Source organism: Orcinus orca, chromosome 1 (genome assembly GCF_937001465.1).
Source record: "Orcinus orca chromosome 1, mOrcOrc1.1, whole genome shotgun sequence".
Taxonomy (NCBI): domain Eukaryota; kingdom Metazoa; phylum Chordata; class Mammalia; order Artiodactyla; family Delphinidae; genus Orcinus; species Orcinus orca.
In genome coordinates, this window is record NC_064559.1 from 103,303,128 (window position 1) to 103,329,184 (window position 26,057).

Below are 26,057 nucleotides of genomic sequence, written 5' to 3' on the forward strand. Positions count from 1 at the left end.
TTTTTTTTTTTTTTTTTTTTTTGCGGTACGTGGGCCTGTCACTGTTGTGACCTCTCCCGTTGCAGAGCACAGGCTCCGGACGCGCAGACTCAGTGGCCATGGCTCACAGGCCCAGCTGCTCCGCGGCATGTGGGATCTTCCCAGACCGGGGCACGAACCCGTGTCCCCTGCATCGGCAGGTGGACTCGCAACCACTGCGCCACCAGGGAAGCCCGTGTCTCATTCTTAACTGTAGTTACTGTGTATGAAAGCCTGTTCCTTTAATATGGCCTTTAAGCCTTGTCAGTTTACATTGCATTCTGATGGGTTCCCTATTCCAGTATAACTCTCTACGTTTTCTGCTTCCTGGGATGCTCCTCCCCTTGAGCCAATGCCACAGGAACCATGTACCTTCTCTGATTTCCTCCACATCAAAGGAAAGGAAATAGCACTTGTCTCCAATTTGAACCAAAATATATGGGTGAAAGCCTCCCAGTAAGGCTTAAGTCTTCCTGAATTCCCTAGTGCTTGGTTTTGCTCCTGGCAGGTGCTCAGATGGTTAGAATAAATGGGGAAAGGCAAAAACTGAAAATCCTTGGGTCCTTTCTCTCTCTGGCTCAGGCCCCTTTGATCTTTTCAGTCATCAAATGTTTATCTATCTATCCTACAATGAATTCAGCTCTGTGAGGCTCAAAGAAACAGTGAACACTTGAGGATTGCACTACCCTTTATTCCTAAGATGGAAGGTGTTCTGAATCACATCCTGGGCCCCTGGTTCTCATTTATCAAGGTTCCGAGCCCTTCACAGAGTAAGAATAAGCATGTTCAGGGAGTTTCACTGGGCAGGTGGCCTGGGTCCCTTTCAAGGGGATACACCATAAAGATGACATTGTTCCAGGGAGGAAGGGCCGGGTGATCTGGTCTGACCACTTCAAAGCCCATGTAGCTGAAGGCCCGTAGCAGGGCACCTGTGAAAAGAGAGAGGAAATTAGAACACTCTGAAACTCAGTACAGCTGTTCCCCCAGCCTTGGCTTCTTCCAGTAGGGAATGACTTGGGGGGTGTGGGAAACAGTGTAGTGCAGGCAGTGGGATGATGTGCTTTGGAGTCAAACAAACCTAGACTCTAACCTGGCTGGAGTTTACTATACCGGGAAGGTATAGTAAACTCTTGACCACATTTGTCTTTTATCCAGTGAAGTATAAACTCCTTGAGGGAGGAGGTGTAGTTTCTGTAATGTGTGCTTAGCATCTGCTTAATTATATTCCTATCCTCCTGGCCTAATGCCTGACCCTTTCACTCTATAGGTGTTTAATACACTTGAGATCCTCTCTGTCCTACCAGCCAGATCCCTTGAATGGCTTCTTTGTAATTTCACCAGTGCTCCTTCAGTCTAGATTCTGAAATCTACGTGCAGGGCCTTCCTGATAGTCTAGTTGTGACTTGAATGAACGGAATGCTAGATGCCTTAATTTCCTTGGCGGGGAGTAGGGGGTGGGTGTTGAATCCCTGAACTGCCTGAGCATGCCCTTTTTTAAAGAGTGAGGGGAAGAGGTCTACCAAGGAAAAGTCACTTGTCAGCTGCTTCAGCACAAAGGGCCAGGAAGGACAGAGCAGATCCCCACCTCTGTCATTCCGGTTGTTTTGGAAGTTTACAAGCACAGAATCCACATTGGTCTTCTCCTCCACATACTCCAGTGTTGCAGTCAAACTAGGGACCAGAGGGAAAATGGTCAATGTAATGTTCAGCAAACTCAAAATCCAGAAAGATGCCTACTTGCAGCAGAAGAGATCTTATTAGTTTTTCCTGACCCAAGCCAGGAAATGAAAGTTGCTAAACTCGTTTTGATAGATTTTTTTCTCTGAAGCCAAGGGATTATACACTACTGGACTGACACCATGCCATGGAAGGGGCTTGGGGTGAAGGGGCCACTCTATAAAGACAAACAGCTAGAGAGCACTTCCTTTCAACTATTTATGCATTCCCACTTGTGTTTCTGAATCAGTTTAGCAACCTCCCATGGGCTGTTATCCTTTGAACCCCAGATCCTGGCTCAGCTCACAGGCTTGTTCAGTGGTTTGAATGTATCCAGCTCCTGAATAAGCCCTCACTGGTTAGCATGCCCACTACCTGATTATGACATAAGAGCGAAATCCCCTAACCTCTTTGCTCCCCTCTCCCCCATACAGGCTCAGTCACCTTTCCCGGCTGCCTTGATCCAAGGCCCGGTATGGGATATCTAGGAAGAGTCTGTGGTCACAAAGAAGGCCGTGCCAATGGGCAGAGGTCTGGGGGGTGAGGCGGAAGTGGAAGTCTAACTGCACCGGGTCCTGGTGAAGCAGGGGGTCGGTAGCCAGCACCGTCAGGTTCCCAGCCTAGAAAAGGAGTAAAAATGAGAGTAATATTCTCCTATTTCTGTGCTCACCTAACCCTCAAATCATATCTCAGGCCAGTTTGGGTGTGTCTGTGGAAGCAAGGCAGGGGCTGATGGAGAGCCTGGGAAAAGTGGAGCCAAGGTCTTACTCAATATCCCTCAGTCCTGGGACCTAACTCTGTTCCTATCATGGAGTTCTCTTTGATACAAATAATTTGGAATCTGGAGTCAATGGAGTATTACTGCCTGCTGACCTCGCTCGGTGTGCTCTAACCATTCAGAAACGTATTTACATCAGAGAGCTTAAAGCTGGGCCATCTATTTACTGTCTCACTGATAATACTCTTCTACTTTTCTCCATCATATGTTTTCTCTAAATTCTCCCATTTCTTATTTAAAATGCATAGCTCATACCTAGGCATGTTATTCAGATATGATACAAAGGCAAGGGCAGGAGTTCTGGGTTCTAGTCCCAGAACTTAGCATCTAAACAGCTTTATGTCTTAATACAGTCTATCTTTGTTTACACTTTCTCTTTTCCCATCCTGCTTTTCACCACCAGCCCTAAGACCTTGCCTTAAGATCTCTGGACCAGAATCCTTGTCTATAAAGTAGCTTTTACACATGAGCTCTGAGGTCTCATCTAGCTCTAACTTCTTATGATTTATTTTCCAACTAGCTAATGTCCCTTTGCAAGATATCATTACCGCAAGGGGCTGCCATGTCACAGCACCAACTCCCAGTCCACTTACCGAATACAGTTCTTTAAGCTGGTCTTGATCACCCTGCTCGCTGCTACTGCCCCTGTGAAGGCCTACTAGGGACTCAGGAGCACTGAAGACAGCAACGGGGTCGGAGTGTCAAGTGCTCCTGTTCCTTATAAGTGATGCTGATTGGGAAAAAGAGGTCCAAATTAGTTTATTTCTGAGTCTGAGATGGGGAAAGGCTCTTAACTTCCAGGTACACAGGGTCAGGCTCTGGCACCATCTTCTGTATCTTGTGTGAACCAACCTATCTGTTTCCATTTTCCCAAGCCAGCCAGATAGAAAACGTTTATGAAGCTCCATGCAGGCCTTCTACCCTATTTTGCTATTATCATCTTTTGCCACTTGGGAAGTTCTTTCGAATTCTTTTTTCTTTACAGTGTATATAAACAACTACAAGTAGAGATGAAAACAAGTACCTTTTATAACAAGGCAGCATCTTCTCCCGGAGGGTGATCCGGTATTTGTAACGGTAAAGGTAATAGGCGTACGGTGACCAGATCGGGTAGAGGTAGTTCCGTGTTTTTCCCCTCTTGATATAAGAAAGGGAGTAGATAAAGGGGCGCGACCTGTTACGAGGCAGTTTCTTAGTTCAGTGCCTCCCCGAGGCAAAGTGAAGTTCAGGGATGGGTGGCAGAGGTTTAGGCAACTGGTGCCATTGTGACACGGTGAGCTCTATGACATGGACAAAGCGTTAGCCCTTACACCGCCTCAGGACTCCTCTCTGCTGCTCCCTACCCCGTCACCCTCTTAGGTAGCCCCAAGGCTCCTGTTCAACTAGTATGCACTTCACAGCTACACCAGAAGTTAAAATACTTTGGCTTCTGTAGTGGTTGGTAAACAGCCCTGGCTGACCACTTGTGCCCACACAATGTGGGCTCCTCTCTGGCATGTGCATGTGCAAACACACACTTCAGCAACTAAAGGGTTGGGGTCTGACACTGCAGGAAGCTTCTAAGGCCCTGATCCAGCATCTGACCTGACTGGTTGGTTCCTGGTTCCTATCAGTTAAATATTTTATCATCCCTACCTTTAATAAGCCAGTGGTGCTACCCATTGTTGAACTTTCTCATTGCCTTATAGGGTAGGAATTGCAAACTAAATGCCTGCAGGGACCTGGACAACTAATGGAAATTAGTGGAGCTGCTGGGCGGGACTGAAGCCAAATGAAAAGCTCACACCCTGGGCTTCCCTGGTGGCGCAGTGGTTGAGAGTCCGCCTGCCGATGCAGGGGACACAGGTTTGTGCCCCGGTCCGGGAGGATCCCACATGCCGCGGAGCGGCTGGGCCCGTGAGCCTGCGCGTCCGGAGCCTGTGCTCCGCAATGGGAGAGGCCACAACAGTGAGAGACCTGCGTACCGGAAAAAAACAAAACAAAAAGCTCACACCCTAAAAAAAAGTGACACAATAGCTCCAAACAGCTGCCATGCAGGAATGCAGACTCAGTGGTACCAGATCATATGATTTTTCAACAGAAACTGGAAAGATTGATTTTTGTGATAAATTTCTCAAATTTTAAAAAAATATTGGCTACTAACTTAAAAAAAATTGTTGATTAAAAAAATCAACATGGTGTGTAAAATTTGGTTCTGCGGCCACCAGTTTGAGACTTCTGCATATTCATTTATTCATCCATTTAACAAATATTTATTGAGGGCCTACTATGAGCTTAGGATACACAGTAAACAAAACAAAGATCCCCTGCCCCATGGAACTTCTAACAGTGAAAGAACAAACCTAAACACTAAGCACAAGAAAATGATTTCATATGTTAGATGATAGCTGCTATGGAGGAAAATAGAGTAGAATAAAGAAGGATCAGGAGTGTGAAGGAGGTGGTGCAGTTGCAGTAATAAATAGGGTGATCTAAATAGGCCTCATTGAAAAGGTGACATTTAATCAAAGACCTGAAGGGGGTGAGGGATTTAGGCCAAGCGAGCATCTGAGGGTAAAAGCATTCTGTGTCAAAGCAACAGCCAGTGGAAAAGCCCTAAAGAGAATGTGTCAAATGTTTTCCACAAACAGCCAGGAGTCCACTGTGGGTGGAGTAGTATAAGCTATAGGGAGAGTAGAAAAAGAAGGGAGCTAATGGGGCCAGGTCATTGTAGGGCCTTATAGACCATTGTCTGGCCTTTTTCTTTTACTCTGAGTAAAGGGGGAAGTCATTGCAGGTTTTGGGTAGAAGAGACATGATCTGACCTGTGTTTTTAGAAAGATTCTGACTGTTGTAAATAAACTGTAGAGCTTTAAACGATGTTTGTTAGGAGACTATTGCAGTAATCCAGGAGAAAGATAGTGTCTTATTCCAGGGTGGAGCATTGGAGGTGATGGGATGTGGCTGGATTCTGGAAATAGTATAAAGGTAGCACCTACAGGATTTCCTGGCGTAGGAGAGAAGTTGAGTCCAAGAACTGAAAGAATGGAGTTACCATCAACTGAGAGGGGAAAGGCTGCAGGTGAGGCACTATGGGGCAGGGTATAGAGATGGATTTAGTTTGGAGCATGTTAACTTTGAATTGTCCATTAGACATGTAAGGGGAAGATGACAGGCAGTTGGATATTCATGTCTGGAGTTTAGAAGACTAGGGTGAAGACAGAAAATTGAAGTCATTGGCGTATAAATGGTACGTTAAGCCATGAGACTGAATGGGATCACCAAGAGTGTGTACATTGAGAAGAGTAAAGATCCAAAAACTGAGTCCTGGGGGCCCTCTGAGAAGTGGGGAATAAAAGAAATCAGCAAAGGAGACTGTGAAGGAAAATAGTGAAGTAGGAAGGAAATAAAAAATCGGTGTCCTGGAAGCTAAGAAAGTGTAATTAGGAGGAGGGAATAATGGTCAAAGGCTATTTATGTGTCAAATAACAGGATGTATAGAGCATCTTTCCATAAATCTCTTCTGCCAAACAGACCCTATTCACTCCATTTATATGGTTTACTCCCCAGTACTGAGACCCTTCAAGGAGGGAACCGTCTCCCTTGTGATTTAGAATTCTTTAAACATGAGCCTAAATACTGCAGTGTCACGATTAAGGATTAGACGACTTCCTGGGGCTTGCAAGTCTTCCAGAGGATCCCATCCTTCCACCACTTTTAGGCAGGTTTGAAGTAAGGAAAAATGAGAGCAGCACCCTCTCCCCTCAGCATCCAGTTATCACAGAATGTCAGAATTGGAAGTGCCCTCAGAGAGCTACTAGAGCTCAGTCGAAGCCCCCATCTTAAAGACAAAGTGAAGCCAAGAGGGAAAGTGTGTCTTTCCCGGTGTCAGTGCACCTAACAGTCACTCCACTATGTGTCAGTGGCTATGGGTGTCCCTCCCCCGAAAAGAAATTGGGAGAAGGGAGTAGAGGCACACTGAATCGTGGAGCATTCATCCCAGATCTCCGGTCTTGAGGCAGCCTAGTCGCAGCCCAATCCGGGCCCGGGCTTCCCCCGGGCTTCCCCTGGGCTCAGCCCGGACAGAGCTGCGCCGGCTCAGGCGCGCCGCGGGCACCCGGTGGGGGCCTTTCCTGCCGCCGGCGCCGGGGGCCTTCTACGCCTCCATCCGCGCCCGAGAACATGGCGGCGGCTACAGGCAGATCTCTGCTGCGGGCGGGCACTGAGCGGCTGGTGCGGGGAGGGGTTTGGGAGCTCCTCCGGCCGCGACTTGAAGGGGGCACCTCCGGCTCGGAGCGCGACTTCAGCCTGTCCCACAGTCGGGTGAGGGCCGGGTGTGCGTTCTGGGGCTCCTTGACTGGGGCGCGTTGAGACCTGGTGGGGCCCCGGCCTGCGGGTGGTGGGCTCTCCTTGAGGGGCCGGCGGCCAGAGGAGGAGGCTTCTCCGTGGAGACTCGCTCACCCTCGCTCCCCCGGCCGCCAGGGCACGGTCATTGTGGAGCGCTGGTGGAAGGTGCCGCTAGCGGGAGAGGGCCGGAAGCCGCGCCTGCACCGGCGGCACCGCGTCTACAAGCTGGCGGAGGACACGAAACACCGGCCCAAAGACAACCTGGAGCTCATCCTCACGCAGTCGGTGGAGGGTAAGGCCCAGGCAGAGGTGCTTCCTGTCTCAGGCTGGTCCTGTTTGGCATCAGCTTTTTTCTGCCCTTTTACTAATTTGGGGGAATGACCAGTTCATATTTGAGAAGAGGAAGCCATAAAAAGTACTGTGATGGTGACATAGGGCTCCTACATAGAAAATCAGAACATGAATGCAGCAGCATCATTAACAGTGTGTGGGGAGAAAGAGACCTGACAGTATGTGCCACAGGTACTGAAATCCTGTGATGGGACAGTGCTTCACTTTGTACAGGGAATGTTAAGTTTCTAAATCAGGTCCTAAAGAAATGAATTAGAAATCTCTTAAGTGTAGTCCTAGCGAATACTAATATTTCTTCTAGGAAGAATAAGCACTGTGAGAGAATAAGAGGTCTTTTTTCCTTTGATCATCTCCTTTTTTAGGGACTGCTCGATAATTCTGATCCAGTGTCTCTGTTCTCTGTTGGCAGAACTTGGAGTCCGAGGTGACCTGGTCTCAGTGAAAAAATCTGTAGGCCGTAATCGACTACTTCCTCAAGGACTGGCTGTATATGCGTCTCCTGAAAACAGGAAGCTGTTTGAAGAGGAGAAATTGGTGAGCCCGGAAGACGGCAGAGGGACTTGGAGGAATTAAAACCTTAAGATTATCTCTAGCAACTTCTTCTAGCCCCTACTTCATTTTCAGATGAAGCAGGGGCTAGAACAGGAATTCAGAAGCCCAGCCTATGCCAAGCATAGCAAGAGTTTGTTATTAGTTACCACAAACTCATTTTTCTTTCATCTGTAACTTTCTTTTCTAGCTGAGACAGGAAGGAAAATTAGAGAAGATCCAGACCAAGGAAGGTGAGACGGTGAGTAGAAACATAGAAAATCTTTATTTATGGGTCACCTACAAAGTCACCAACCTCTTCCTGAAAGACTTCTTGATTTCCTTGAAGTCTCCTGATTTTAAGCACAAGGTAGGGGCAAGGGAAGTGTTGTGGTTACCATAACTGGTATTGAGATATCCTAGGATATCCTGACCTGTTGGGTGAAGTGCTCTAGTTTATTGAGGGAGGCCCCAACCTGGGTACCAGGGGACCCATGGAAAAGTGAGATGAGGACTTTGCCTTCGGGGTTGTTTACAGACAAGTTGGAGAGAAAATAGACACGTGAGAAAGTGATAAACTCAAGGCAGTAAATTATGAGTGACATGGACCAAAATGGATTAGGGTGATTGGGAAAGGATTTTTTTCAGATGGGATTGAATTAGGCCTTATGGGATTAGTAGGCTTTGGATAGACCAGGAGGGTGGGAAAGGTATTCTTAAGGGAGAAAAAGTAGATAGTTAAGGCACGTGTTATTGTTGTTTAATTTAAAAAAAAGTTTATGCAACTTTTAAAGGTTACACTTCATTTACAGTTATTATAAAATATTGGCTGTAGTCTCCATGTCGTAGAATACATCCTTGTAGCCTGTCTTACACTCTATATCTGTGCATCTGTTTCTTTTTTGTTATATTCACTGGTTTGTTGTATTTTTTAGGTTCCACACATAGGTGATATCGTACAATATTTGTCTTTCTCTGACTTATTTCACTTAGCATAATGCCCTCCAAGTCCATCCTTGTTGTTGCAGATAGCAAGATTTTGTTCTTCTTTATGGCTTAGTATTCCATTGTGTGTGTATGTATATGCTCATACATATTTTTTTTTGTGTGTGTATATACACATATATACTACACCTTCTTTATCAGTTCATCTGTTGATGGACACTTAGGTTGCTTCCATATCTTGGCAATTGTAAATAATGCGGCTGTGAACATTGGGGTGCACGTATCTTTTCAAATTAGTGTTTTTGGTTTTTTCAGACATATACCCAGGAGTGGAATTGCTAGGTCATATTTTTAGTTTTTTGAGAAACCGCTATACTGTTTTCCACAGTGGCTGCACAAACTTACATTCCCACCAACAGTATATGAGAGTTCCCTTTCTTCCGCATCCTCTCCAACATTTGTTATTTGTGTTCTTTTTGATGATAGCCATTCTGACAGGTGTGAGGTGATATCTCAGTTAAAGCATGTTTTAAAATAGAAAGTAGACCAGTCTAGCTAAAACAGAGGACTTCTATTAGGAAATATATGACTGGAAAGAGGGTTGGGGCATAATTTACAAAACATCTTTAATCCTCAGCTAATGAATTTATACTTTGTTCTGTAAGCAGGGAGGAATTGTTATGGTGTAGGGGTGGGATTGAAGGGCCAGAATATTGTGTTAAAACAGTCTGTGAAAATCATTCCATCCTGAGATACACCAGCAGCCCCCATTGGTGAGCCTAACCTTGGTTTGGGGGGCGGTGTTTAAAAAGTTTTAAAATTTAAAAAAAATTTTTCTTTCTTTCGGCTGTGCCAGGTCTTAGTTGCAGCATGCAGACTTCTTAGTTGCAGCGTGCATGTGGGATCTAGTTCCCCGACCAGGGATTGAACCCGGGCCCCCTGCATTGGGAGCACGGAGTCTTACCCACTGGACCACTAGGGAAGTCCCTGATGAGCCTAACTTTGACATGGCCTGTTTCTCCTTGCTTAGGAATAGCCACGTATAGGCAGCATTTCCTTTCAGAGCATCGCTAAAACGTCTTTCCATAATATCAGCCTTGAGACAATGAGAATTTTTATCTTTCGTATTCATCATCTCACCCATCTTGGCTATGAGGCAGAAATTGTGCATAGCCTCTCAGACTGTGTGCCTCTTGGCCTCTTGCTAACATGTTTCCTCTCCTTTGATTACAACTCTAACCTATCTTCTGTGTATAATTCCTCTCAGACAGTGAAATTTCTGAGAAGATGCCACCTGCAGGTAGGGATGAAGAACAATGTCAAATGGGAGCTAAACCCTGAAATAGTTGCCCGCCACTTCCTCAGAAATGTGAGTATTCCCAAACACTGCTGTACCCCTGAGGGTGGAAACTACCCTTGGGAAGAAGAAGCTACCCCAGGATTGATCCCTCTGTTAGGAAAGGGTATGATCATCCAGCTGGAGTTATGGAAAGCATTTTTTTTTTTAATTGAAGTATAGTTGATTTACAATGTTGTGTTAATTTTCTGCTGTACAGCAAAGTGATTCAGTTATACATATATATACATCCTTTTTCATATTTTTTTATTATGGTTTTTTACAGGATATTGAATATAGTTCCCTGTGCTGTACAGTAGGACTTCGTTTTTTATCCATTCTATACATAATAGTTTGCATCTGCTAATCCCAAACTCCCAATCCATCCCTCCCCCACCTGGCAACCACAAGTCATTTCCCTCCCACGCCCGTGTAAACCAATCAAGAACGCTTTCCCTAAGTTGGATAGCCTCATGTAAATCAATGCAACCTGCCCCTTGGCAACCACAAGCCTGTCCTCTACGTTTCTGAGTCTGTTTCTGTTTCATAGATCTTTTTTCTAATATAAATTTATTTATTTATTTATTTATTTATTTTTGGCTGCGTTGGGTCTTCGTTGCTGCACGTAGGCTTTCTCTAGTTGCGGTACGCAGGCTTCTGATTGCGGTGGCTTCTCTTGTTGTGGAGCACGGGCTCTAGGCACGCAGGCTTCAGTAGTTGTGGCACGCAGGCTCAGCTGTGGCTTATGGGCTCTAGAGTGCAGGCTCAGTAGTTGTGGCACATGGACTTAGTTGCTCCGTGGCATGTGGGATCTTCCCGCACCAGGGCTCGAACCCATGTCCCCTGCATTGGCAGGTGGGTTCTTAACCACTGTGCCACCAGGGAAGTTCTGTTTCATACATCATTTATGTCATATTTTAGATTCCACATATAAGTGATATCATATGGCATTTGTCTTTTTTTATTTTTTTTGCGGTACACGGGCCTCTCACTGTTGTGGCCTCTCCCGTTGCGGAGCACAGCCTCTGGATGTGCAGGCTTAGCGGCCATGGCTCATGGGCCCAGCCGCTCCGTGGCATGTGGGATCCTCTCAGACCAGGGCATGAACCCGCGTCTTCCCCCATCAGCAGGTGGACTCTCAACCACTGCGCCACCAGGGAAGCCCTGGCATTTGTCTCAGTTCACTTAGTATGATAATCTCTAGGTCCATCTGTGTTGTTGCAAATGGCATTATTTCATTCTTTTTTATGGCTGAGTAAGTATTCCATTGTATATACGTACCACATCTTCTTTTTCCATTCATCTGTTGATGGGCATTTAGGTTGTTTCGATGTCTTGGCTATTGTGAATAGATCTGCCGTGAACAGAGGTGCATGTATCTTTTTGAATTATAGTTTTGTCCAGATACATGCCCAGGAGTGGGATTGCTGGATCATATGGTAGCTCTATTTTTAGTTTTTTAAGGAACCTCCGTACTGTTTTCCATAGTGGCTGTACCAATTTACATTCCCACCAACAGTGTAGAAAGGTTCCCTTTTCTCCACACCCTCTCCAGCATTTGTTATCTGTAGACTTTTTAATGATGGCCATTCTGACCAGTGTGAGGTGGTAGTTCATTGTACTTTTGATTTGCGTTTCTCTAATAATTAGCGATGATGAGCATCTTTTCATGTGCCTGTCAGCCATTAGTATGTCTCCTTTGAAGAAATGTCTATTTAGGTCTTCTGCCCATTTTTCTGATTAGGTTGTTTTTTTGTTGAGTTGTTTGAGCTGATAGTATATTTTGGAAATTAAGCCCTTGTCAGTAGCTTCATTTGCAAGTATTTTCTCCCAGTCCATAGGTTGTCTTTTCGTTTTGTTTATGGTTTCCTTTGCTGTGCAAAAGCTTGTAAACGGTCTCAATTGTTTACTTTTGCTTTTATTTCTATTGCTTTGGGATACTGACCTAGGAAAACACTGGTACGATTTATGTCAGAATGTTTTGCCTACATTCTCTTCCAGGAGTTTTATGTTGTCCTGTCTTAACATTTTAAGTCTTTAAGCCATTTTGAGTTTATTTTTGTGTATGGTGTGAGGAAGTGTTCTAACTTCGCTGATTTACATGTGGCTGTCCAACTTAGGGAAAGCGTTCTTGGTTTGCAGGGGTGTGGGAGGGAAATAACTAAGGATGGTCACATAGATTCTGAAGACTGATAGGAGAAGATGGTGGGATCATTTATTTTCTCTAGCTAGGGAAAACCTGGGGAAATGTAACTCACTGGAGAATTTTTACTTTTGTGGGTGAAGTGAGTTTGATCTCAAGCCCTGTTTCTCTTTGTGAATCCACCTCCCTTTCTGAGAAATTAGGACTGAGTTATTCTGCCACTATTTATGGAGGTTTGTGCCTTTCCATGGGATCAGCCAGGGTAAACCTCCCCGTTTTATTCACCCATGTACAGGAAAATCTAGAGGTTGCCTGGAGTGGCAACCATGTAAACAGAGTTCCCTTTGGCTGTGATTGATTTTTTTTGCAGCTTGGTGTTGTGGTTGCCCCACATGCATTAAAGTTACCAGAAGAGCCTATCACACAGAGGGGCGAGTACTGGTGTGAGGTGACGGTGAGTGTTTCACATCCTGTCTCCTTTTTCTCACTGGGTAGAAAGCTGGGATTGGATGGTGTTAGTTCGTATCTGCCCCACTGATCTGAAGATTACTGTTATTTTGTGTACAGGTAAATGGGCTTGACACTGTGAGGGTACCTATGTCTGTGGTGAACTTTGAGAGGCCCAAGACCAAAAGATATAAGTACTGGTTAGCCCAGCAAGCTGCCAGCTCCACAGGCTCCCAGACCATCTGAACCTGTTCTACCTCGAAAGCAGCAAAGCAGAATCAGAGAGGTGGAGCGAAGATGATGGGCCAGCACCGTGATATCACTCCCAGCTCTGACCAAACACGGAATTTTAGAAAGCATATGGAGACAGCGACAGCAGACTAGACTGAATATACGTTGAATTGTCCATATTTGCCATCTTCAGCGGTTATCACATCTAGCGTTATTGGGGCAGGCCTACTCCAGAAGTACCAGGCTGTAGATTTGATAAGCTAAATATTAATAATAGACCAAAAGAGTCTAGATCTATTTAGCCTCGTCCTACATTGGAATTCATTGGCATAAATGATAGCGATAGCTCATTCTCATCATCCAAACTAAATGTTTGTATCTGAAAAAAAAAATAAAGAGGTTGTGTTCTTTTTAGGTGTTGTTTACTGGACTGAGTAGACTGGGGACAGGACCTCTATGTGGGATGTCCTCTTGAGCCACTGGGGTTTACTGCTGAAAAGGAAAAAAGAGAATACACTTGCAGGCTACAGCCCACAGTTGCTGTGGACAAATTACTCAACAAGTTGATACGCCTTACGGTCTTAAAACTTATTAGGTACGCTAATACAGCCCTCAGTACAAGCGCAGTGGAGTCTGAATAAGGCCTAAGGGAAATTGTCGGAGAAAATGATGCTGGGATGAAAGAAGTTTAAAAAGGGAACTTCTGTTTTATTTCTTCAGCCACTTCCTGAAATTTTGAAAAAGAAAATACCTTGGTTTCCAGACCAAGGTTAAGATATGGGGCTAGTTCGTAGGTAATTACGGAATAGGAGATGAGGCAAGTAGATAGTTCAAGGTCCATTCCTGGAAAAAAGACCAACTGTTGACAAGTGGATTGTGCCAGAGTCACTCAAATAAATATGAGATTTTGCAGTTTAGGAAGGATAAAGACGAGACCATTGACTCTACTGCTACCCTTACCAGAGAAATTGGTTTCTATCAATCATCCTATTTGAGCTCACCTGCCTTGCCAAGCCAACTAACTACTTTCATCTGCAGAAAGCCATCCCTGCTATTGAGCGTTCTGTCGTCAGTAGTTGCACTAATATCTGTATCCAACCTCACACTTGCCAGAACTCTGTGACAGGTCGAGCACTAGTATTGTTTGCAGTTGCCATTTGATTGTCAGATTTGCCATCAATCCCTGCTGTCCTTGAAATGGAAAGCTCACTTAACACTGCATCTTTCCACACCACCACCACCATGATGACGCTCTCTGAAACTGAGCACAGGAGCAACATTCCACATAGCGAATCTCAAAAAGTGTTCAGATACTTGTCATGAGGTGAGTTCCTGGTAAAACAGACTGAGTTGGAGATTTAGGTGCAGGAAGTTTACTGGGGTGTCCTCTAGATTAACACCTGTTGGGGCGTGAAGGAAGCAAAATTCGGTAGAGGGAGAAGTTGAGCTGACGCAGTCTCAACAAAGGCCTTAGTCCCCCAGGGAGCTCAAGCTAGGGTGGCTTGAGCCATCTAGATGTGTACCATGTTGAGGCAAGTGGCCAGACCTATAGAACCCCATGCTGACCAGGAAAGGGTCTTGGGTGAGGTGACTGATTTCAGACACAGGCAGTACCCAGAGGGGAACTCAGATGAGAGCTGTGCACATTCTCAGCAGCTTGGGAAGTGAGGGCTTCGGTGCTGAAGGGAGCAATCTGGGCAGCACACCATAGTCTCCACTACAGTCCACTTCTTGTGCTGTCAGGTCAGTTTGTTCATAAGTTCTAAAACGATCCCTTCAGGATCCTGATGGGCTTCCTTTCCTGGGAAAACTTAGAGGAAGATCTGGGACAGACTACAGCCCCTGCTGCTGTAGCTTAAGTCTACAACTGGTACTTACCTCCTACTACCCATTCTAGATTCTCCTACCCTCCCCCCAATTTATACTTCTGTTAGTCCACATGGGTTACCTGATTAAGTCCTCAGAGCCCAGAGTTGGGATAGGAGGTATAGTTTTCCCCAGTTGGGTCACTGAGAGTGATGATAATGGAGGGCTGCTCCTACATCCAGCCCCTGTTTCCCAGACCCATATATTTTACTTGGGGATAGCACTCTAGGTTGTCTGTTGATCCAGGGTATATACTGCATCCTGGAGGACAGTGTCTCATCTTTACAGGGTGTCATCTCCAAGCTGGTGTCTCAGCTGTCCCTTTAACAAGAAGTTCCATTATTGTATCAGGTGGGTTGCTTCTGGATGGTGTGGTATATGACCATGGATCCTATGATCATGTACCCAGTGCTGTACCTCCTTGCTATAACATGGTCTCTTGTTCCAGTGCACTGTTATGCAAGATCTCATGCCAATGGATCAAATATTCTGTAAGCCCTTGGATGATGGTGGCAGGAAAGGTAAACCCATACCCATAATACACATCAATTTAGGTCAAGATGGAACAATGCCCCTTCCAGGGTAGCAGGGAGTCAATGTAATCAACTTACCACCAAGTGGCTGGATGGTTTCCTTGACGAATGGTGACATGTCAGGGACTTAGTGTTGGTGTCTGTTGCTGATGAGTTGGACAGTCAGTCACAGTAGCTGTAGCTAGATCAGCCTTGGTGAGGCCATGATGTTGGGCCCATGCATAGCTTCCATCATGGCTTCTCCATTCACAGGCCCATTTTGCCATCATTGGGATGCCAATGACCGAGACTGGCTAACATCAACTGGCTAAGTCATTCAATATACTTGGTTGTTTGGTGACTTTTCTGTGGTGGGTGTTCTCTGGTGGGAATTAACATGCAGTACAAAGATCATCATACACTATACCCATTCCCAAGTAAACTACATACCTTTTCCTCAGGCTTCCCTGTCTTCAGCCTTCACATTTTTCTTCTAGGCTCCTGATCCACCAGCCAAGCCATTCACCATTGTCTGTGAGTCTATGTTCTTTCCTCAGGTAGGTGTACTGCCTGAAGCCCTGCCCATTGGGAAGATTTCCCCTCACTGTCTTTCAAGCCTACCCCAAAGTGGGGCCATAGTACCTCCACAGTATTTTCAGCTTACTTCCACCTACAGAGACAACCCATATATTAGCCGAGCCCAGCCTTTTGTCATATGGTCATGAGGGATTCCTCCACTCCATGTGGCTATAGATGTGAACTGAAAAAGCAGCAGCAGTGCAATAGTGGTGGGTAACAGGGGTCTGGCCACCTGCTTATGCAGCTTACTTTGACCTTCCAGCCCAGCTTATGCCCAGTGCTATGCATATCACTTTCATCTTATGAAGCGCTGCTGATGGACCCATCCAATCTTATGACTTGGGTCTGACAGAACCCAGGTCATAACAGGCATTTTTGGCTACATGATCACTTGAAGCACTTTGTTTCAACTAGGATTCAGTAGCACAACAGGAGCTATCTTTTCAAAGGTATATAATACCCTTTCAGAAGGCATGGCCTTGCTCAAGCACGGTAGGGGTCTATGTGTGACTTGCTGTTGCGGCTTGCTGTAAACAGCATGTGGCATCTTTTCCCATCACTGACGCCTTTAATAGGGTGTCTTGTGGACCAAGCAACAGGAACATTTGCACCACGGTCTGGACCTGCTGCAGAGTCCTCCTGCTCTAGGCCTCACTATCTTTTGTGGCACCCAATATATGAGTCAGAGCAGTATTCCCAAGTGGGGAATAAGCTATCTGTAGACCTTGAAGATGTTACCCAGGCACTGTGCCCCCTCTTAGTGGCGAGATGTGTGAGATATAAAATTTCTCCTTTACTTTGGAGGAAATGTCCTAGCATTGTCCAAACTACTGAATCTCTAAAAACTTCCCTGAACATTTGCAGGGTTTATGTACCACCACTTGAGAATGTTTATCCTATCAAGGCCTCCAGTGGACTTGCTATTTCTTGCTCATCCTGTACAATTACCATGATGTCATCAATAGAGTAATGTGGTATTCTGTGGAACGTCCAGATGGTCTTCAGATTATATTACGACAGACGTGGGAGCGTTCACATGTTTCAGGTGCAAGACTGTAAATTGTATTTTATTGCTCATCTCAATAGTGAAAGCAAACTTTGCTCCTCGTTTCTTATAGAGATGGAAAAGAATATATTGCTCAGATTAACGGTCACCTACTGCCTACCTGAGGCTGTTAATCTGCTCCAGCAAAGAAACCACATTTGGCACGGCAGATAAAATTGAAATTACTTGACTGAGATTACCATAATCCACTGTCATTCTCCAGGAACTGTCTGGTTTTAGCAGAGGCCAGACTGGTGAACTAAATGGCATTATGGTGGGGACCACCATCCCTGCATCCTTTAGGTCTTCAAGAGGGGCACTAATGGGATATTTTTTAATTCATTATTTTAGCCTGAGATGGTGGAGGCAATTTCAGGAACTTCATATGCTGGCCTTTCTCACTATGATAGCTCTTAACCTGTCATGGTTAATGTAGGTCTACCAACTATTAACTATGTCCATCTCAATTGTCCAATTAAGGACAGGTGAAATGACCACTAGGTGGATCTGTGAACCCAGTGGACTTACTAAGAGCCAGACCTGGGCCTGGAATACATTTGTTACCTAGCCCCATACACTGCCACTCTAACAGGGGGCCATGATGACGTTTCAGATACTTGGTTTCAAAGTCAAATAGGACCCTGTATCCAACAGTCTTGAAATAGTTGGATATTCCTCTTTCTCCAAAGTGTATTATGCAAATAAATGGTCATAAGTCCCTACAGGATAGGACTGGGGGAATTATTACCTTATACTCTTGACATGATGTTTCATGGTCCTTTCTCCTGGGGACCTAACATCTTTCATTAGTTGTTTCCAGCTGAAAAACTGACTTAGAAAGATTTCCACTTCTACCCATAAAGGAATTACCACTACCTAAATCGCTCTCCCACTATAAATAACTATAAAGCCAGAAAAAAAATTTAAAAAGAAATGTTTATAGGGAATTGCCTGTCTGTCCAGTGGTTAGGACAACACGCTTTCACTGCTGTGGGCCAAGGTTCGATCCCTGGTCGGGGAACTAAGATCCCGCAGGCTGCACGGTGCAGCCAAAAAAAAAAAAAAAAAGAAAGAAATGTTTATAGGTATTGGAAAGCAGGTAGGGCAGAACACTGTTAACTGAGAAAAAGGAAACAAATGAGGTGAGCCCTTTGACTGCCTGAGTTTACAGCCTAGAGGTAGTTTCCTGCACTGTACTGTTGTGCGCACTGCAGAAGGGGGAACCCAAGTAAAGCCAGCAGTCTCAGTGAGTGGAGAAGACAGATTAGAGTTGATGGAGGATAAGTTGGCGAGAAATTGAGAAGCAGAACACTGTAGATGAGGGAATGATACAGAGAGCTTTGAAGATCTGCGGCGGGGTCCCCTCAAATCTTTGTCTGAATACTGATCTGTGCATGCATCAGGTGAAACTCTATGAGGCCGGGCGTGGGGGAAACACCAGAAAGAAGTAAGCCAAACAATTCCCAGAGCTCACACAATATTGGAAATGTTTTGTGTTCCTGACAGCCAGTGTGGGTAGAGCACCAGGTGGAGTCCTCAAAAGGACATTAGAATAAAGGCTACTCTGGACCATCATGCAAAGCTTGAAAGCAAGCCTTGAAAGGATCAAACTAATACCAAGTATGCCAGAACCAAGACCAACACTCACGAAAGAAATGCAACAAACATAAAATCTAACACTAGGGACTTCCCTGATGGTCCAACGGTTAAGACTCTACACTCCCAATGCAAAGGGCCTGGGTTCGACCCCTGGTCAGGGAACTAGATCCTGCATGCCGCAACTAAAGATCCCACACGCCACAACAAAAATCCTGCACGCAGCAACTAAAAATCCAGTGCAGCCAAATAAATATTTGTTTAAAAATCTGGGACTTACCTCGTGGTCCAGTGGTAAAGAATCCACCTTCCAATGCAGGGGACGCGAGTTCAATCCCTGGTCAGGGAACTAAGATCCCACATACCGCAGGGCAACTAAGCCCACGCACCGCAACTACTGAGCCTGTGTGCCGCAAACTACAGAGCCCACGCGCTCTGGAGCCCATGCGCCACAACTAGAGAGAGAAAACCCGCACACCACAACTAAAGAGACACCCTCGCACCCCAATGAAGAGCCCATGCACCGCCACAAAGATCCCGCATGCCACAACTAAGACCTGATGCAGCCTAAAAATAAAAATAAACAGCTATATCTTTAAAAGAAATAAACACTAAACAACATAAAATTCCCAATGTCTGACACCCATTTAAATATTACCATAAAAAAGAGACATAAAGAGAGACAGGAAAATGTTACCCCAAACCAAGAGAAATCTTCCTAGAAATGACAGTGATGGTGGAATTAAAACAGTTATAAATATGCTTCATACATTTAAAACTAAAGGCAAATAAAATATAATGAGAGAAATGGAATATAAGAAAGACCCAAATGGAACTTCTAGAGATGAAAAATACAATACCTGACATGAAAAATACACTGATGGAATTTTACTTCTAGGAAGGTAGAGCAGATATACTTTCACCATTCCTAGTACAACTATAAACCCTAGAAATTATACATAAAACAAACATAAGATAACTTTGAGAGGTGGAAAGAAGAAAACAAACTGCCTAGGAATGGCAGGACCCAACAACACTGCAGTGAGTCCCTTGGGTTTTCTTTTTGCCTCATTTATCCCGGACTTTGAGCTGAAGAACCAGCAATTTGGAAATGCCAAATTGGGCCACAAATAAAATAAAAATAATAATAAGCCTCAATAAAAGCCTGCTCCTGCTAGCCAAAGGAAAGGGGCAGCCTAGCAAGAAAACTTTTAGACAATAACTGCTCCACTCTAGCCAAACACCACAGACAACACTGTGGTCCTACTGCCCACCATGCCAAGGCTGAGTGGGGAACCTAGACTTCCATCCTCACAAGGTTATAACACAAGGTTATATGTGGCCCAAACACCCCTGCCAGGTGGTGTCACAGAAGATCAAATAGGGAACTATGACTTTCTTCCCCACCAGCCAGTAATGAGTCCTCCTACCCCTCCCTGGTGTCAGTAAAGACCATGGTGTCAGCGGGGAACCTGGAATTCACTCTCACCCGGCAGAAAAGAGGCACACTTCTCCGCTCCTACATGGTTAAGTCAGAGGAGGCCTAGTATAGAGTCAGCACTTTCACCATTACCCAGCAGTAATGAGGCCACATCCACCATAGTATCAGTGGAGACCATGCAGGGAGCTGGAACTCACACCCCCACCTAACAGTAAAGAGAAGCTCTATGTCCCTTGGTTGTCAATGGAGGTGAAGTGTGAAATCTGAAATTCTACCTGGCAGCAGTGAAGACCTACTTCTCCCTTCTATGCCAAAGCAGTGTAAGAGAAAGTCAGTTAAAGCAGAAGTCAGTTAAAACAGAAGTTTCAAATTAAGATTCAGAGTCTCGGATCTTCCGGGAAGATGGCGGAAGAGTAAGACGCGGAGATCACCTTCCTCCCCACAGATACACCAGAAATACATCTACACGTGGAACAACTCCTACGGAGCACCTACTGAACGCTGGCAGAAGACCTCAGACCTCCCCAAAGGCAAGAAACCCCCCACGTACCTGGTTAGGGCAAAAGAAAAAAATAAACAGATACAAAAGGATAGGGACGGGTCCTGCACCAGCGGGAGGGAGCTGTGAAGGAGGAAAAGTGTCCACACACTAGGAAGCCCCTTCGCGGGCGGAGACTGCGGGTGGCGGAGTCGGGGAGCTTCGGAGCCGCGGAGGAGAGCACAGCAACAGGGGTGCGGAGGGAAAAGCGGAGAGATTCCAGCACAGAGGATCAGGGCCGACTGGCACTCACCAGCCGAGAGGCTTGTCTGCTCACCCGCCAGGGCGGGCGGGGCTGGGAGCTGAGGCTCGAGCTTCAGTCGGAGCGCTGGGAGAGGACTGGGGTCGGTGGCAACACAGCCTGCAGGGCGTTAGTGCACCGCGGCTAGCCGGGAGGGAGTCCGGGGAAAAGTCTGGACCTGCCGAAGAAGCAAGAGACTTTTTCTTCCCTCTTTATTTCCTGGTGCGCGAGGAGAGGGGATTAAGAGCGCTGCTTAAAGGAGCGCCAGAGACGGGCGCGAGCCGTGGCTAAAAGTGCGGACCCCAGAGACAGACATGAGATGCTAAGGCCGCTGCTGCCGCCACCAAGAAGCCTGTGTGCGAACACAGGTCACTATCCACACCCCCCTTCCGGGGAGCCTGTGCAGCCCGCCACTGCCAGGGTCCCGGGATCCAGGGACAACTGCCCCAGGGGAACGCACGGCGCGACTCAGGCTGGCGCAACATCATGCTGGCCTCTGCCGCCGCAGGCCCGCCCCACACTCCGTGACCCTCCCTACCCCCCCAACCCCCCACCCCCGGCCTGAGTGAGCCAGAGCCTCCGAATCAGCGGCTCCTTTAACCCCGTCCTGTCTGAACAAAGAACAGACGCCCTCCGGCGACCTACACGCACAGGCGGGGCCAAATCCAAAGCTGAGCCCCTGGGAGCTGTGAGAACAAAGAAGAGAAAGGGAAATCTCTCCCAGCAGCCTCAGAAGCAGCGGATTAAAGCTTCACAGTCTACTTGATGTACCTGCATCTGTGGAATACATGAATAGACAACGAATCATCCCAAATTAAGGAGCCGTGTGGAAGAAAGGCTCTTGGTGCTGCAGCCAGGAGTTAGTGCTGTGCCTCTGAGGTGGGAGAGCCAACTTCAGGACACTGGTCCACAAGAGGCCTCCCAGCTGCACATAATATCAACCGGCGAAAATCTCCCAGAGATCTCCATCTCAACGCCAGCACCCAGCTTCACTCAACGACCAGCAAGCTACAGTGCTGGACATCCTATGCCAAACAACTAGCAAGACAGGAACACAACCCCACCCATTAGCAGAGAGGCTGCCCAAAATCATAATAAGTCTACAGACACCCCAAAACACACCACCAGACGTGGACCTGCCCAGCAGAAAGACAAGATCCAGCCTCATCCACCAGAACACAGGCACTAGTACCCTCCACCAGGAAGCCTACACAACCCACTGAACCAACCTTAGCCACTGGGGACAGACACTAAAAACAACAGGAACTACGAACCTGCAGCCTGCAAAAAGGAGACCCCAAACACAGTAAGATAAGCAAAATGAGAAGACAGAAAAACACACAGCAGATGAAGGAGCAAGATAAAAACCCACCAGACCTAACAAATGAAGAGGAAATAGGCAGTCTACCTGAAAAAGAATTCAGAATAATGATAGTAAAGATGATCCAAAATCTTGGAAACAGAATAGACAAAATGCAAGAAACATTTAACAAGGACCTAGAAGAACTAAAGATGAAACAAGCAAAGATGAACAACACAATAAATGAAATGAAAAATACTCTAGATGGGATCAATAGCAGAATAACTGAGGCAGAAGAATGGATAAGTGACCTGGAAGATAAAATAGTGGAAATAACTAATGCAGAGCAGAATAAAGAAAAAAGAATGAAAAGAACTGAGGACAGTCTCAGAGACCTCTGGGACAACATTAAACGCACCAACATTCGAATTATAGGGATTCCAGAAGAAGAAGAGAAAAAGAAAGGGACTGAGAAAATATTTGAAGAGATTATAGTTGAAAACTTCCCTAATATGGGAAAGGAAATAGTTAATCAAGTCCAGGAAGCACAGAGAGTCCCATACAGGATAAATCCAAGGAGAAATACGCCAAGACACATATTAATCAAACTCTCAAAAATTAAATACAAAGAAAGCATATTAAAAGCAGCAAGGGAAAAACAACAAATAACACACAAGGGAATCTCCATAAGGTTAACAGCTGATCATTCAGCAGAAACTCTGCAAGCCAGAAGGGAGTGGCAGGACATATTGAAAGTGATGAAGGAGAAAAACCTGCAACCAAGATTACTCTACCCAGCAAGGATCTCATTCAGATTTGATGGAGAAATTAAAACCTTTACAGAAAAGCAAAAGCTGAGAGAGTTCAGCACCACCAAACCAGCTCTACAACAACTGCTAAAGGAACTTCTCTAGGCAAGAAACACAAAAGAAGGAAAAGACCTAAAATAACGAACCCAAAACAATTAAGAAAATGGGAATAGGAACATACATATTGATAATTACCTTAAATGTAAATGGACTAAATGCTCCCACCAAAAGACACAGATTGGCTGAATGGATACAAAAAAACAAGACGCATATATTTGCTGTCTACAAGAGACCCACTTCAGACCTAGAGACACATACAGACTGAAAGTAAGGGGACGGAAAAAGGTATTTCATGCAAATGGAAACCAAAAGAAAGCTGGAGTAGCAATTCTCATATCAGACAAAATAGACTTTAAAATAAAGACTATTAGAAGAGACAAAGAAGGACACTACATAATGATCAAGGGATCGATCCAAGAAGAAGATATAACAATTGTAAATATTTATGCACCCAACATAGGAGCACCTCAATACATAAGGCAAATACTAACAGCCATAAAAGGGGAAATCGACAGTAACACATTCATAGTAGGGGACTTAAACACCCCACTTTCACCCATGGACAGATCATCCAAAATGAAAATAAATAAGGAAACACAAGCTTTAAATGATACATTAAACAAGATGGACTTAATTGATATTTATAGGACACTCCATCCAAAAACAACAGAATACACATTTTTCTCAAGTGCTCATGGAACATTCTCCAGGATAGATCATATCTTAGGTCACAAATCAAGCCTTGGTAAATTTAAGAAAATTGAAATTGTATCAAGTATCTTTTCCGACCAAAAGGCTATGAGACTAGATATCAATTACAGGAAAAGACCTGTAAGAAATATGGAGGCTAAAAAATAAACTACTTAATAACGAAGTGATCACTGAAGAAATCAAAGAGGAAATAAAAAATACCTAGAAACAAATGACAATGGAGACACGACGACCCAAAACCTATGGGATGCAGCACAAGCCGTTCTAATTGGGAAGTTTATAGCATTACAATCCTACCTTCAGAAACAGGAAACATCTCGAATAAACAACCTAATCTTGCACCAAAAGCAATTAGAGAATGAAGAACAAAAAAATCCCAAAGTTAGCAGAAGGGAAGAAATCATAAAAATCAGATCAGAAATAAATGAAAAAGAAATGAAGGAAATGATAGCAAAGATCAATAAAAGTAAAAGCTGGTTCTTTGAGAAGATAAACAAAATTGATAAACCATTAGCCAGACTCATCAAGAAAAAAAGGGAGAAGACTCAAATCAATAGAATTAGTAATGAAAAAGGAGAAGTAACAACTGACACTGCAGAAATACAAAAGATCATGAGAGATTACTACAAGCTACTCTATGCCAATAATATGGACAACCTGGAAGAAATGGACAAATTCTTAGAAATGCACAACCTGCCAAGACTGAATCACGAAGAAATAGAAAATATGAACAGACCAATCACAAGCACTGACATTGAAACTGTGATTAAAAATCTTCCAACAAACAAAAGCCTAGGACCAGATGGCTTTACAGGCTAATTCTATCAAACATTTAGAGAAGAGCTAACACCTATCCTTCTCAAACTTTTCCAAAATAGAGCAGAGGGAGGAACACACCCAAACTCATTCTATGAGGCCACCATCACCCTGATACCAAAACCAGACAAGGATGTCACAAAGAAAGAAAACTACAGGCCAATATCACTGATGAACATAGATGCAAAAATCCTCAACAAAATACTAGCAAAGAGAATCCAACAATACATTAAAAGGATCATACACCATGATTAAATGGGATTTATCCCAGGATTGCAAGGATTATTCAATATATGCAAATCAATCAATGTGATACACCATATTAACAAATTGAAGAATAAAACCATATGGTCATCTCAAGAGATGCAGAAAAAGCTTTCGACAAAATTCAACACCCGTTTATGATGAAAACCCTCCAGAAAGTAGGCATAGAGGGAACTTTCCTCAACATAATAAAGGCCATACATGACAAACCCACAACCAACATCATCCTCAATGGTGAAAAACTGAAACCATATCCACTAAGATCAGGAACAAGACAAGGTTGCCCACTCTCACCACTCTTATTCAACATAGTTTTGGAAGTTTTAGCCACAGCAATCAGAGAAGAAAAGGAAATAAAAGGAATCCAACTCGGAAAAGAAGAAGTAAAGCTGTCACTGTTCGTAGATGACATGATACTATACATAGAGAATCCTAAAGATGCTACTAGAAAACTACTAGAGCTAATCAATGAATTTGGTAAAGTTGCAGGATAGAAAAATAATGCACAGAAATCTCTGGCATTCCTATACACTAAGGATGAAAAATCTGAAAGTGAAATCAAGAAACCCCTCCCATTTACCACTGCAACAAAAAGAATAAAATATCTAGGAATAAACCTAAGGAGACAAAAGACCTGTATGCAGAAAATTATAAGACACTGATGAAAGAAATTAAAGATGATACAAATAGATGGAGAGATATACCATGTTCTTGGATTGGAAGAATTAACATTGTGAAAATGACTCTACTACCCAAAGCAATCTACAGATTCAATGCAATCCCTATCAAACTACCACTGGCATTTTTCACAGAACTAGAACAAAAAATTTCACAATTTGTGTGGAAACACAAAAGACCCCGAATAGCCAAAGCAATCTTGAGAACGAAAAACGGAGCTGGAGGAATCAGTCTTCCTGACTTCAGACTATACTACAAAGCTGCAGTAATCAAGACAGTATGGTACTGGCACAAAAACAGAAATATAGATCAATGGAACAGGATAGAAAGCACAGAGATAAACCCCCACATATATGGCCACCTTATCTTTGATAAAGGAGGCAGGAATGTACAGTGGAGAAAGGACAGCCTCTTCAATAAGTGGTGCTGGGAAAACTGGACAGCTACATGTAAAAGTATGAGATTAGATCACTCCCTAACACCATACACAAAAATAAGCTCAAAATGGATTAAAGACCTAAATGTAAGGCCAGACACTAGCAAACTCTTAGAGGAAACCATAGGCAGGACACTCTATGACATAAATCAAAGCAAGGTCCTTTTTGACCCACCTCCTAGAGAAATGGAAATAAAAACAAAAATGAACAAATGGGACCTAATGAAACTTAAAAGCTTTTGCACAGCAAAGGAAACCATAAACAAGACCAAAAGACAACCCTCAGAATGGGAGAAAATATTTGCAAATGAAGCAACTGACAAAGGATTAATCTCCAAAATTTACA

At 44.5% G+C, this 26,057-nt stretch overlaps 2 protein-coding genes across 3 annotated transcripts; one reads left to right on the top strand and one right to left on the bottom strand.

The window, feature by feature from the left end:
• Window positions 1–693: 693 nt before the first annotated feature.
• On the bottom strand, window positions 694–7,151 carry OAZ3 (ornithine decarboxylase antizyme 3). 2 transcript variants are annotated; one of them, NM_001290373.1, is given in 5 exon segments: window positions 694–947; window positions 1,604–1,689; window positions 2,179–2,354; window positions 3,106–3,242; window positions 6,953–7,151. In NM_001290373.1, coding segments are annotated over 5 exon segments (573 nt in total). In that variant the 5' UTR covers window positions 6,985–7,151; the 3' UTR covers window positions 694–804.
• MRPL9 (mitochondrial ribosomal protein L9) lies at window positions 6,649–13,229 on the top strand. Its single transcript, XM_004285224.4, has 7 exons — window positions 6,649–6,814; window positions 6,974–7,130; window positions 7,599–7,723; window positions 7,929–7,979; window positions 9,930–10,031; window positions 12,512–12,595; window positions 12,709–13,229. The coding sequence occupies exons 1-7, from the start codon at window positions 6,674–6,676 to the stop codon at window positions 12,832–12,834; spliced, it is 786 nt and encodes a 261-aa protein (XP_004285272.1). The 5' UTR covers window positions 6,649–6,673; the 3' UTR covers window positions 12,835–13,229.
• Window positions 13,230–26,057: the final 12,828 nt, after the last annotated feature.

Excerpts from the sequence above, each read along its gene's own strand:
- MRPL9 (XM_004285224.4), top strand. The coding sequence starts at position 6,674 with ATGGCGGCGGCTACAGGCAGATCTCTGCTGCGGGCGGGCACTGAGCGG. Across the intron at positions 6,815-6,973 it reads TCAGCCTGTCCCACAGTCGG|GGCACGGTCATTGTGGAGCG; the intron begins GTGAGGGCCGGG and ends CCCGGCCGCCAG. Across the intron at positions 7,724-7,928 it reads TGTTTGAAGAGGAGAAATTG|CTGAGACAGGAAGGAAAATT; the intron begins GTGAGCCCGGAA and ends TTTCTTTTCTAG.